Here is a 14126-nt window from a genome sequence, read left to right as displayed (position 1 = left end):
TGACTACATGTCCATCACTTAGTGCTTAACTTTAATCAATGTGCGTGTGTGTGTATGTTGGATGAGGGTGTTTTTATAATCAGATCACATGCCACTATTCTGTCAATAATGAATGATGTGACAAAATGGTTCATATAAAGGAAAAATAATGAAACAAAACCCAGATGTCTCCGTTCAATACATATATTTGAAATTTTACACAACTCAAACACAGGTCTTTTAATGAGATGATTTTCCTTCCCTTAAAGCAGATATTTTCATTCATTCTCTTCTGCACAATTTAGTCCTCATCTCATGGATGATTTGCAGCACTGGTGGAGGTGGGGTGGGAGGACTTCTCTTTAATTAAAAATCGCATTTTCACTTGGTCATTTGAGCCTCTCTGTCAACTCCCTATATTTCTCCAAGGTGTAGATCCTGAAACCTAAGGGAAATTCTTGCTTCTTCGCAGTATGTACAACTTATCCTAGCGTTCGCGTACCTGTGAGCTCCGCCTACAAGGATTTAAATTTTTTACCAGGTTAGACGCATTAGAGTCAGGAACTTTGTCAATTTCAATCACGGAAGACCCCTAGCATGAGTCTTTTAAATCCGTCGTAGAAGAATCTCTTAAGATGCATTTACCTTTTTTTCTCTAGCAAGTCGCACGTGTTCCAATGGCTCCATCTGCTGCCAGGAAGAGGAACGGCACTTCACCCTTCTCATTTTAGTCGGACACAGCAGTCAGCGGTAACCGCGTGCCTTGGGCTGCTGCTGTTTCATCAGAATCTTCCCGGTTTGAGGACTGAGTAGCATTCGTGGCTCAGTGTTTGTTCATATTTTAAGTCCGCAGCTGCTGTTATATTAATAATACTCCAACCTGTTTTCGTTCCTTTGTGACACGGTTTTACTCAGAGTCAATAAAAAATACTATATAACTCTAAAGATTTTTTCCATCATCAGACATTATCGGTATTTTGCGATCTGTACGTTTACGGTGTACAATGCGATGACTTCATACATGTATATATTGCAAAATGTTTACCACTGTGAGGTTAGTTACATCCTTCACCTCACATAATTACCATTCTGTTATGATGAGAACATTAAAGTTCTACTCTCTTAGTAACTTTTAGTTTACTATAGAGTATTTTTAACTATAGTTACCATGCTGTTCGTTAGATCCTCAAAACTTATTCATCTTAAAAGTGAAAGTTTGTACCATTTGACCACCAACTCTCCATTTCTCCCACCCCCAGTTCCTGGCAACCATCATGCCACTGTTTCTGAGATGTACATTGTTAAAGTCCATATATAAGTGAGATTATATCCATTTGTCTTTCTCTAATTTATGTCACTTAGCATAATGCCCTCAAGGTCGATCCACGTTGTTGCAAATGGAAGGATTTTCTTTTCAATAACTGAATAGTTTTCACGTGTATAACTACATATTTGTCTCACATTTTCTTTATCTATTCATCTGGCAACTGACTCAGGTTGTTTCATGTCTTGTCTATTGCAAACCATGCTGCAATGAACATGGGAGTCCAGATGTCTTTTGGAGATAGTGAGTTTATTCCCTTTGGGTATACACCTAGAAGCGGGATTGCTGCCTCACATGGTAGTTCTATTTTTCCAGAGTGGCTGCATCCGTCCGCATTCCCACCCACAGTGAATGAGGATTCCCTTTTCTCCACATCTCCACCAGAATTTGCCTCTTGTCTTTTTGGTAAGTCATTCTCACAGGTGTGATTTTCTCTTGCATATTTTTTTCATGGCAAAGGCTGCTTTGCTGAGCTAGTACAACTCAATAAATATTATTCCTCCCAGCTTACTGGTCCATAGAGAGCTGAATTAAATTGAACCAAATGATTGCTGGGAGGATCAACTAAAGTCAAACCTGCTTCTTGGGAAGTGAAGCTGGAGACAGTTGACATATGGCATATGCTGTTCCACCAACTGTAAGAATCATGGTAGCTCAATACAGGGCACCAGCCGCCCCACCCTTTAGATGCACTGGAATTCCGTTATCCTCCCGAAATAGCTTTTGTTTCTCTGGAACTTTATTTTCAAACTGCCTGCGTGAAGGAGTACGTATGGTCCAGCAGACTGCAGCATCTTGATTACGTTACTGCCCATCGACTGTGACAACTCTCATATTTTTTAAGCTTGTAAAATGAATAGAAACGTCATATGTTTTCATTCCTAACCTCATGATTTGTGCCTTCCATACACATAATTAAGTCATTCTGGAATTTTACTAGTTATTTTAAAGAACTAAATTTTGACTCTGGTTTTCTGGTGTTGTCACCTCATTCCCTTTCTAAAGTCAAAAATATTTTGTGCTAAAAAAACACATAAAATTTACTATGTTAATTTTTACTATTCAGTTCAGTAGTGTTAAGTTTATTCATTGTTGTGACTCCACCCTATTTTTAACACTAAGTCAAAGTAGGCAACTTGGAGCATATTCTTTTTGGCTCCAAGCAATCTTTGCAGTTGTCCTCACTAAGTCATCAGAATTAATTCAAAAGCATAAGTTCATTATTCACAGGATTGAGCAGTTATACTGGTGTGAATCGGTGAGTCACATTTCCGTTACGGTCATACTCCTCCTGTTCCAACCACACCGAATGTGCTGTTTGTTTCCGTTGTTTTTATTGTGGTAAAAACACTCCATTGTTTTAAAATATACTCACTGGAGAACGACAGTAAAAAAAAAAAATTTGTCCTCCTTTAGACTCAGGATTTCCTAGAGTGGTAGGATTTAAATCTACCAACATGTTATCAAATGCCTTTAATGTTAAGGTTTACATTCCTCTTTATGTCATTTCATTGTAGAAAATTTGAATATAAAAACAAAGTAAAAATTCTACCACATTAAATGAGTTACTGAGAATGTGTTCTTTCCCTCAGTCCTGTTAGAACTTTTTCTCCTGCTGTGGTGACCGTGGGTGAGGGGGAATCTGTTCAGCTGAGGAAAGGGGGCCTGAAAAATGGCTACCACACTGGAACAAGGAAGGAGCAAACCACTTGTTACCAAGAGGGGAGTGTGGAAGGGGAGAGGGACATAGTTATGAAAAATGACAAAACAGGATTCTGAGGCCCTGTAATTAGAACGGGTCTTCTTTATTTCCTTCAACAAGGCTCCATTGGCGGGCCAGTCTGGTGCCAGCAGCCTTGGTAATTCCAGCTCCAACAGTGAATATTAAAGTTGCTGCAATTAAAAAGCTCTTAGTTGGACCTTGGGAGCAGACGGGCGGCGAGACAAAGAGCAGCCACCACTCATCCCCACCGCTGGCCACTGGGCGCCTCCTCTGATGCACCTATGTTTCCAAGGCCCAAAGCACTATGAAAGTGTCAGAACAGGCCAGAGCCTCCTGAATATCACAGGTGGGAATGGAATAGGACTGCAGTTAGTAGTAATTAAGAGAAATACAATGAAGTCATTTGTATTTCACTGGAAGTGAAATTCTTGGATCCGCGTAAGTAAAAAAAAAAAAAAAACTATTAAAAAAGGAAATCTCATATTGGGCACGTAATGTGGAAAAATAGGTTTGAAAAGCACGTCTATTACCTACTACAGTCATGTTGTTATTAGGCCTATTCTGATATTATACTGTCTTTTCTAAGGGAAGGAAAACATATTCAAACATACCCACTAACCTGACACTTACTGGGTTGGTATCGAGCAGTCAGGTATCTAAATATGTTTGAGGAAATTCAGAAAACTGGGGATTAGCATTTTTGTAAGATTTCCCTTTGATATTAAATTTGAGATGCCTCTCCTTTGAATTGCTTCAAGACTCTTTAGCCAGAGAAACACAAGATCTATTTCTTTCAAATCTGGATGGGTACTATCTTTCAGGATTTTACATAGATAAACACAGAAATGTCATATTTAAGGAATTGGAACCCTTGAGCCCCCTCTGAATTCATGTTGCAGGACCCTTCTGTCACCCTCTCAACCTCATGCCCTCTTTAGTTCCGTGTCACCTTCATGTCTTCCAGACTACAGGATCCTCCTTGTGTTATTTCCTTACCTGGTTTGGATCCGAGTTGACCATCAGAACCTTTCACCAGTAGCATTACTTATTTTGTCTTGGTCTTTCCAGTCCACCTGCCTGGCAAATCTTCCACCCCAGACAAGCGAATGCTAGTCTCTACTACTACTTTAGTTTAGAGCTGAGAAAACCATGTCACACTGAGGAATTACTATCAGTTCATGGCTTTCAACTTCATCTAGAGTCCCAGTCTGTCCGGTCCTACACTATCTGAGAGCCACAGGCCACAAATGACTGAGCACTTGAAATGTGGCTTGTCCAAATTAAGATATGCTGATAAAGACTTCGGCCAAGGTGGAATAGCTAGGACCAAACTTATCCTACCTGAAACAATGAAAAAACAGTACAATTTATATGGAATAACAGGTTTCACCATTTCACCACAATGGATATCAGGTAATGAAGGACAGTGATCCCTGACAGGAGGCAAACCCTAGAATTGTTCCAGCCTGTGGCCTGAAGTTTCCAAATGAATCCAGTTGTCTGAAATGCTGCTGGGAGTCCAGGGAGGCCAAGATGGGAAGAATGCAAGGGGATAGGCTCTGGAAATCAGAGGGTCTAGTTCTGCCTGAGTCTTTATTATGCTGGTGTTGGTTAATGAACTCCAACTTGAAGTTTCAGTAAGGCATATATATTGCATTGTGTTCACTGCCCAGTAAGATTTGTCACCATGTATTTAACCCCTTTTACTCCACCGACCTCCCCTCCCCCTTGTGACCACTAGCCTATTGCCCATATCCCTGAGTCTGTTTGTCCTAGTCCCATCCATGTTGTCACAGCCCTTGAGCCTTAAGCTAAGTAGTCAGTTCATGTGAGGAAGTCACCAAGCGCTGGAGAAAGGACCACCCTAAGCCAGGGATTAAGAGGGAACAGTACAGTGTTCACGAGGTCAGACAGAAATAGTGCCAGTTCTCACCAGCAAGAATGACCCCCCCCCCCCAAAAAAAGGCAGCATATAACTCATGGGTATTCAGAAAGGCTGTCTCAGTTGTGGGGATTAACCCTAGACTAGAAGCTGCTCTGATCCTATCTAAAATAGCCTATGGAAGCAAACTGTTTCCAAGTAATTTGTGTCCTAGAATTAAGCTCAAAAATATTTATAGGAATACAAAAATATCAAAGGTGATTTAGCCAAGGTCATACAACTAGTAAGCAGCAGAGCTCAGGTGTCTGCATTTTAACCATCACCAAATGTGATTTTTAAATAACAGCGAGCAAGAATGGCAGTCAGTCAAAATTATGCAAAACCTGAAGGACCACTAACTCTAAGGAACCAAGGGGAGAAATTTCAAGAGCACAGGAGTAAAGGAAACGTGGGCTACCAATAGTCAAAGACGAGAAAATGTGAAGCACGAGAAACTATGGAAGAAAGTAGAGTAACAGGAGTGAAGTAATTGTAAAAGGATTAGAATAAGAAATATAAGCTGAATAGCCAAAACCACATAATTTGATACCCCAGACAACAAAAAAGATGGAACAATCCTAAAGTTACCATTCAAGAAAAAACATAAAAGAAACTTAACGGGAACACTCCTGTTCCAAAAGGAAATGACTCAATGATCAAGACAAAGGGCTATTTGCAAACTTAATGGTGCTCAATGAAAAAAACTCTAGAGCAGTCAGGCAAAATAACTTGAGGTAGGCGAGCTGGCCTCAGATCTTTTATCATTCCATATTTACACTAGAACAGTTTTTACAATATCCTTGAAGAAAAGGAGACAAGCCATGTACAAAGTTTTGGATGTGAAAGAACTCGGGGGCATATGAAGTCCTTTTGGAAGAAAGTACTAGAAAACAAGCCAGAGAACTGGGGTTGATTAACCTTTGCTTTATAAGTCACAATGGTTCAGAAAGGTTGAATATAATTTGCCCAAGGTATATAATTTTTTATAAATTTCTTAAAATTGATCCTTCTGTGTGAGAATGTAAGACACAAACTGAACTATTTGGGGAAGAAAGCTTATCTAAAATTTACTCAACTCTCAGTAAAGTGTTAAGTAAATGTGGCTAATGTTAACAACTGGGGTGTTTAGGTGAGGTATGTACAGTTTATTGGCCTAATCCGGAAAATTGTAGGCAAACAAAAATAACCAGCTTTCTGATAATGCCACCAGTTCAAAATTATGCGAATTACTCAAAAGATGTAAGAGGTACAAAACAGAATATTGGCTTAAAGTACTGACTTGCCTCTTTTGTGTAGCCTTGAACAAGTTATTTCTGCTTCAGTTTTCTATAAAATGAGGATCCTAGAAGTAGCGAGCTTTCTGAGTTTGAGAATTAAATGAGCTAAGGCATCTAAAAAATGCATAACTGTTTAGAAAACATTTAAATACATCTGAAGGACACTAAAGGACTACGTAAAATGTATTTTCTTCATTCCCATTCTTGCATTACCAAACCACATTTTATAAATTCAACATAATTGCAATATGAAATAATTTAGCTTTTTAAAAAAGTAGTGATTTTCAATTTCATATAGAAAAGTAGTCAAGATGGCTGTGCTCCTAGGAATTTGCAAATTTGACAAAACTTTATGACTACCTCCCCCACGTTTACCCATGGTGGTAGGCCACCGCTCCAGTAGTTCGAAAATAGCCCCTGAAGACCTAACTTGGCAGTATGATGACCTCACTGTTCAACTTCTTTACCATTTGTTGCAAGGAATCCTCCAGGTGTGCTTGTCTCAACTACATTCTGAATATCAACAGGTTATTGTTCCTTACCTACTATCTACATTATCAGCATGGCATTTTTCTTTCTTTAACCCCAAGTTTCCAGCTGCCCTTAAGGGAAAAATAATTGGGTACCTGAGCAAACAAAACATTTTAAATACGTGACAGTTGGAAGGTAGATGACATATTTTTCATAGCTTTTGAATCCCAAAGAAATTCAGGTCTGTGTAGCTGATGGCTCATGAAAGAAAACCTAAGTAAACACCATTAGATGGCATCCTTCCTCAGTATCCTATACTGTCATACTCAAGTCCCTCCTATCAACAACCTTCTAATTAAGCTCTACTGCCCTTCTACCTCCCCTCATTTTGACATCTCTTCCAGGAATGTGCCAATCTGTGCCCGTGTTTTCTGACCTTATCCAAATGCATAAAATTCCTTCCAAGTAGAAAATACCACAAATTTAGAATTGCAGATACTTATATCCTAGGAATGTGATGATAAGGATAATTGTTCATTGTTAGCAAAAGCGAGCATAAAATATAGACTAAGAATAAAGAATTTTTAAAAGGTACTCAAATATGCTTCAAATTTTAATAAGATCTTATACATATTTATTTGCTACTAAAAATTGAAATAGCACACCAAAAAAAAAGTTACAATTCAAATTTTTGAAAACCAAAGAATCTAGTTAGAGCACCCTCCCCTAATTATACTTGAGCCAAACCACCCAATGTTTTCTTTTTTACATTCCTCCCACGAGTTACTTGCTTCTAATTCTTAATGCTGGGTTTCATCTTACTGACTTCAGGCTTCTAAAACATATCTACAATCCAATACCCAAGACCTCTTAGTGCTGCTTTGGGTCAAATAAAGTGGAACTGAAGTATATCGAAGTTATTAGAATACGAATTACATAGATTCCTTAGAAGTTAACTGGTATCAAGGTAGATTAGGGATGCAAGAAAAAAAAACATTACAGAACTATATATATCATAGATTATCAAAATTCTGATAGAGTGGCTTTCCCAAACTGCTACATAATGATCCTAAAACTACTAGCAAGGAAAAAAAAACCCAGAAAAATAAGGTTTATGGCTAAATCGATTCCATGTCATAATTATTCTCCATGCTGATATTATCAGAAGGATCTCCATGATATAGGCAATAATGACAGCTACATCTAAATCTTCTGAATCTTGATTCAATCTAAAAAATAATGAAATAGAAATTTGGTTAATAAAATTAAAGGGTTAATTTGCACCCCAAACAAACCTATCAGCGTAGCCTTTGGAATATGGTAAAATCAAAGAACAAAACCTTTTTTGGGGAAAAAGGAGGAGGCAGGGTTGAAACGTATGGGTACCGAAGAATGCCAGAATGTGGGTCATTTTGTAATGCTAACAGCTGCTGATAGTCAATCAATAATAATATATTCTAGCGTCAGTTCTCTTAATGCCTGAGATGTAACTCATTCTGCTGCTGGACATTGTGTTCAGGCGTTTGTCTAACGCTACAAATTGTCATTGAGCACGTTTGTCACAGGATGTAAAAAGTACCAACGTAACACTGAGAGTAAAGCTTACAGACATTAGGTGATAATGATACAACGTGTCACTCTGGTATGCAATAATAGTGGATGAAGCTGTGAGCGTGTGGGGTCAGGGGGTAAGGTATAAGGGAGCAATTTTCTGCTTAATTTTGCTGTGAACCTAAAACTGCTCTTAAAAATTTTTTTCAAACAGTACAAACATGAAATGACTTCTTCATAGTTCCTGGAGATTCATAAAGCCCAAGCCAATTCCCCTCCCTCCTCAAAAAAACAAAAACCAAACAAAACAAGGAAACAAACCAGCTACTCATCTACCATGTATAGTAAGAAAATTCCATTTACCTCAATTTTCCTCTCCTGCGGGTCTTTTCGAAGCTTCATAAGAAAAAAATAATTTTTATTAAAAACTACCAGGAAAAAGTTGGATTATTATTATACATCTGCCATGAGAAATATTGGAGAATCTTATTAAAAATGTGTTATTTACATCCTGCATTCATCAGTGCAGTTGATGAGTGACTGCTGCTCATCGCTATTTACATATTAATTTATGAGCACCCCCTCCTCTCCTCCCCTCCCCCAGCTGGGCCCTGCTGTCAGCCCAGAGCACAAACTCACCAGAGACTGCGTGCGGTACCTAATAATTTGCAGCATCCTTTGCATCCTTTCTTTCCGAGCAGTTGCCAGTGTCCTTACTCCACGTCTCCTCCTGTAGAGTATGCCTTGACCCAGGCCCAGCCCTACCCCCTGTAAGTCCTTTTCTCTGTTCTGCTGTTGGGGTGAACATTCTGGTAGAAGGAAAGGGAATTTGGTATTGGGGTTGAGAGTCAAGTTACTAAGGTTCTTTGCCAGTACTTCTGAGACAGCTTGAGAGCCAGCTGAAAGAGAAAGTTAAGATCCATTAGGGTGAATTGCATCATCCCAAAGTAACTAGTCTCAGGCTCAAACCTGATTAGCTCTTAAACAAGTGAACAATGGACAATGGGAAGTTTCTTAAGGTGGAGGATCACATTCCCTGTGCCTTTTGTACTGTGCTAGTCTAGCACTCAGCACGTGTTGAGAGCATAGGTTGAGAAGGTGCTCAAGAGGCCACCAATATGGGAAACATTTCTTGCCTACAGCACCCAGTTTTCCTAGGTGGTCTCCCAACCAAGTACTAACCAGGCCTGACCCTGCTTAGCTTCAGAGATCAGATGAGCTCGGGCATGTTCAGGATGGCATGGCTGTAGACTGGGAAATACTTGATTCTCAAAAATTCTTTTTCCTGTTATTGGTAGTTCTGAATGCCAAATTTTTTCATGGGGTCAAAAAGTAGCTAAGTATGTGATTATTAAGTGGAAAAACATGGGACAAAAATCAGGCAGTTTTTTCACTTCATTTGCATGTGAATTTAATATAAATGAGGGATATAAAGCATTAAAGTCAAAATATGTCAGTGAATAAGTTTCAGCAGTTCAGCTTTACAACAATTATAAATGTTATTTTTTGGAAAAAAACCCCACGCCTGTGAAATATACAAAGAAAGCCCAATTACAAGCCTCTCCCCAAATCCCTATCCTTAAGGAGAACTAGTTAGTCGAAGCTGCTGTGATGTTCTCATTATACCCAGCTTTTTCATGGTACTAAACCTTTCCACTCTAACCCAATGTTATGAGAAATCGACCACTTCCTCTGGCCTCTTCTCATCTGAACCATGATGCATACCCCCCACCCTCCTGTCTCATAGACTAAGTCAGTTAACATTAGTTTTCCCTATATGGGAGAGTATATACTAAGAGTCAAGATCTACTCAACTTGTGAATTTGAACACATGGAAACAAACATCCCAGGCTGTGGAATTGTCAGGTATTAGGGTGGAGAGACTGGGTATGTCATAGAGATATTCTCCTCCATTAATTTTTCCTCCTAGTATTTATCAAACAGGGTGTTTTCCTGAAGATTCAGGCAAGGCAGTCTGGACCTTGCGGGTGCGGAGGAGAGGGCGGAATAGACGACGTCAGCAAGCACCCGACCCAGCTTACTCGCTGCCCAGTGGTTAGTCGGGGATGTTGGTTCCAGACCATTCACCACCACCGCCGCCACACGCCCCTACCACTAGGCAGATTAATAAAGTTCCAAACTACCTCCATGGCCAAGCCTGGTATTGGGTGCGGCTCCAAGAAGTTACCCCACGGAAAAGCACGCAGGGCAGCGGAGACCTGACCCGCGCTATCCCTGGGGTACAGCTTCTAAGAAAGCGGCCCTTGTAAAGTTAAGTCCTAGTAATTAACTACACAGCACATTCACCAGCTTTTATGAACCCACCCCTTCCTTCAATTTCCTGAAGAGCCATTTCCCTGTTTAACATTCCTAAAGGGTAAATTTAGCTGGAAAGCCCATCCCGAAAATGTTGCCGATTAAGAAAAACTTTAAGTTAAATGGAAGTTTAGGTTTCTTGTATTTTGTCTGTTTTTATCATTCCTGGTGAAAATACTGGTCATGAGACGCTATGAGCCCTGGTTCTAGAAGAAATAATACAGTGGCTCTCCTCCAGAAACTGGACTTAAAATATTGAAGTATTCCTGATAGCAGTAAGCAAGCAACAGTTAAACCCTTTATTTTTTTCCTTTGGGCTGTTCCCCCCTACACCCCCCAACTGGAGGGGCCTACTTAGCCATTCTTTAAAAGATGAACTCTGTAAGAAAGGACAGGCCCTTCACACCCCAAAACCCCTGTGGTCAAGAAGGGCACTGTCTGTCTTACCTGAATCTTCACTGGGCTTCTGAGAAGACTCCTGGGTCTGGGTTGGGTTAAGTTTCTGGGGTGAGTCCATTGGAAGCCTCATCACAGCTGCAAGCTCCTCCAAGGTTGCCCAAAGGTTTCTAGCGGAAGGTGATGCTCAAAACTCTGTATTTGCTGCCTACGTACCCTGGCAAGAACCCTGTAGCTCAGAAGTAGGAAGGGAAAAGCCCAACTTCAACTAAGCGCAGTGGAAGAAAGAGCTAACCTAAAAGTTGAGATCTGGTTTCCTCTTAAAGACTACAGATAAGCCAATCAGCCAGTCCATTTTAATGTAAATGCTGACGGTAAGGAATGAGGTGGGTGGGAGTAGTCCTATTAGTGGACTATTAGGAGAATTCTTCATGTGTTCTGCATTAAAATAATCATGCCCTCTGTCAAGTGGGCCGGAAAATTTATGAACAGGCCCTGTGGTTGTGTCTTAAAAGTCAGTGTTTTTCAAACTCTACTTCTGGAGGTGGCTGCTGGTTTCTGAACTGGACTTAAAGGTTCTGGTACAGAGAGGACAAGGGCAGTTTCCCACCCAGTTTTGGATTAACTCCCAATTAAGCTCCGAGTTTTCCTTGCCTGATTGTCTTAAACCTTTAGGGGCTTATAAGGAGAAGTCTGCTGGTAAGGAAAAGTAGAGGAGAAATCTGTGTCTGTTATGAACAGCATATTAGCTTGATATTTTGTGGATGTGTATTTTGGACCTTTAATTTTAGTTTTATGGACTGTAAATTTAAATACATTTAACATTTGTAAGGAACCGAATTAAATTTGTAAATTGCTACTCACCCAGCCCCCACCCAAATACTTGTACTGAATTCTAGTAAAGAGCACCCACATTCTCTGCTGATCTTGTATAGGAGGTAGAATTAGTCCTCTGCTGCCCCAATCTTTTTCCCATCTCTTAGTCAACATACAACCTCCCCCATTTCTCTTTTAGCTGGAAACTGAGAAAATACTCAAAAGTAATCTTTCTTTTAGTAAAAAGCAAGAGTTGAAGTTATGATCAAGGCACATTTTTGTAGGGGATGAGGAGTAGCCATAAACATATGTTATATCACAACATTCTATTTAAGTGGTTCTCAAAAGTGTAGCCTCCAACAGCACCTGGTAACTTGTTAGATACAATTAGAAATTAGCGAGCTCCAACTCAGACCTCCTGAATCAAAAACTGAGGCACTCACTCATTTTTAAAAGGTTCTCTGGTGATTCTGATGTGTGCTAAAATTTAAGAAGGGTCTCTTAACTTTCTACTCCTGTGGTTCAATGCTCAGCTGTTTACTCTTTTGCCCTGGGACCCTCTTCTAAAGTCTCTGAGACTTCCATAGGAAAAGTCAGGGCAAAAATCAGATTGCAGGAGGTTTAAGAATAATAGGTGAGACAGTGAGAATGATTGACATAGACTCTCCGGAGCATTTGAGATCTTGCTCCCAGCATGTGTCATCAGTTGGGCTCAAATAAACTTGTAAACGTTCTCTACGGGTGTGGGAGTTTCTTACACTGACACTGGTAAAGGGTAGAATGTGCATTTACAGTGTTTTTTTTTTGAGAATATTCGTTTCTATAATGGAAAAAAGAAGTGGGATAGATGAAACCTTAAAAATGTGTTAAGCGTAGACAATAAACTCATATCTTATAAGACAGGTGAAACTCAGGAAGTGTGGAGTTCGAGTAAACAAGTAGCAAATGAGACAGGCAGAATTTATAACTTGTTTAAATATACAGTAAGCAAAACAGTAACCTGCAAGATAAAAACAAAACAGCAGTTACTACTTACAGAAAGAAAAAGATGAAAAGAACAAGTCATGATCATATCACCTGTGGTAACACGAATCACCTAGTAGTGGCCCATTGGTGGTACTCACTATTATTCCATTTGGGGCCCACATGCTCTGCTCTAAAAATGCAAATAAAATTTATGGTTACTCACAAATTGGCAATCTACAGCGAAGGCCAGGCCTATTTTACTAGTAGAATCAGCATGTCATTGCTGTCTCTACGCTGGTCCTCATAACCACCCTATCCACGAGGAAGGGTGAAGCAGTAGAGAGAGGACATATGAACACTGTGTAGGTAAGAAAAAATATATATATATATATTTTTGACCCTGTTAAGGTCCCTAGCTGGGTCTGAAAAGTATACTGACAAAGATGGATTAGCAGGAGAAAAACATACACGTTTTTAAAATGTAAGTTTTATACGAGATAGGAGTCTTTGTTAGAGAATGAAGACCTGAAGAAATGGTTAAACCTGAATATTTTTATGCTAGGTTTGATGATAAATTGAAAGTGGTAGAAAGATATACTAGGACAAAGAGTAATTAAATATAGAAAACTGGGAAACTGAGCAAGACCAGTTCTTTCAGGTTCTTTTCAGTGTCCTCAGTGTCCTTGTCTTGGAGGTAAGGATGCTTCTGTCTTACAGGCAAAGGGAGGGCCCCTTGCCACTGAAGGATTTACGACCTACCTGGGGGCATGGGGGAGGGAGAAGGGTGGGAGGAAGGTCTGAGAAAGATACAAGACACTTTCCAGCTTCAGCTGTTTTCTCAAACTCTTTCTGCTTAAAAAAATTCAACGTGCCAATATTTTAGGGTATCTTGAACCCCATAACTGCATATCCCTTAATTTGAGAAGTAAGATCCTTCCACCCAACTTGTATTGTATTCAACAAAGGACTATATGTAGGTGGTGACTTTGAGAAACTGAATGTCTAAATATGTTCCACACTTGCTCAAGTTTGGCTGAGTACAGAATTTTAGGTTGAAAATCATTTTACTTTAGAAACAAAAGTTATTTCTCCATTATTTTTAGCATTCGGGGTTAAAGAAGTCTGAAGCCATTATATTTCCTGATTTTAGGTTCTCATCATATTTTCTCTCCTGTTTTACATGTTTGTGATTATGCTTTACTTATTAAGGGAATAACTTTGGTTTTATTTTAACTGTCTTTTTTGTTTTTAATATCAAACTTCTAATTTCCAGGTACTCTTTATTTTTGCTCTCTGAGTTTTTAAAAAAGAGCATCCTGTTTATTTCAAAACTATTATGACTTTTTTAATCTCTGGAGAATTAATGATAGTTTTCTTGAGGTTCTT

The 14126-nt window shown here is 39.4% G+C and overlaps 1 protein-coding gene and 1 pseudogene across 1 annotated transcript; both read right to left on the bottom strand.

The window, feature by feature from the left end:
* Positions 1-7326: 7326 nt before the first annotated feature.
* Positions 7327-11283, bottom strand: LOC107501652 (developmental pluripotency-associated protein 3-like). Its single transcript, XM_016128025.2, has 4 exons — positions 11010-11283; positions 8886-9145; positions 8610-8642; positions 7327-7924 (listed from the first exon to the last, which is right to left on the bottom strand). The coding sequence occupies exons 1-4, from the start codon at positions 11089-11091 to the stop codon at positions 7814-7816; spliced, it is 486 nt and encodes a 161-aa protein (XP_015983511.1). The 5' UTR covers positions 11092-11283; the 3' UTR covers positions 7327-7813.
* LOC118614659 lies at positions 9380-9498 on the bottom strand (annotated as a pseudogene).
* Positions 11284-14126: the final 2843 nt, after the last annotated feature.

Source organism: Rousettus aegyptiacus, unplaced genomic scaffold (assembly GCF_014176215.1).
Source record: "Rousettus aegyptiacus isolate mRouAeg1 unplaced genomic scaffold, mRouAeg1.p scaffold_m13_p_2, whole genome shotgun sequence".
NCBI lineage: Eukaryota > Metazoa > Chordata > Mammalia > Chiroptera > Pteropodidae > Rousettus > Rousettus aegyptiacus.
The sequence above is the reverse complement of the archived record's forward strand: the minus strand, read 5'-3'. Positions and strand labels throughout refer to the sequence as shown.

Coding starts and splice junctions, on each gene's coding strand:
- LOC107501652 (XM_016128025.2), bottom strand. CDS start 11,091: ATGAGGCTTCCAATGGACTCACCCCAGAAACTTAACCCAACCCAGACC. Junction 9,146..11,009: donor GAAGCCCAGTGAAGATTCAG/GTAAGACAGACA, acceptor TTTCTCTTTCAG/CTGGCTCTCAAGCTGTCTCA. Junction 7,925..8,609: donor CGCAGGAGAGGAAAATTGAG/GTAAATGGAATT, acceptor ATTATTTTTTAG/ATTGAATCAAGATTCAGAAG.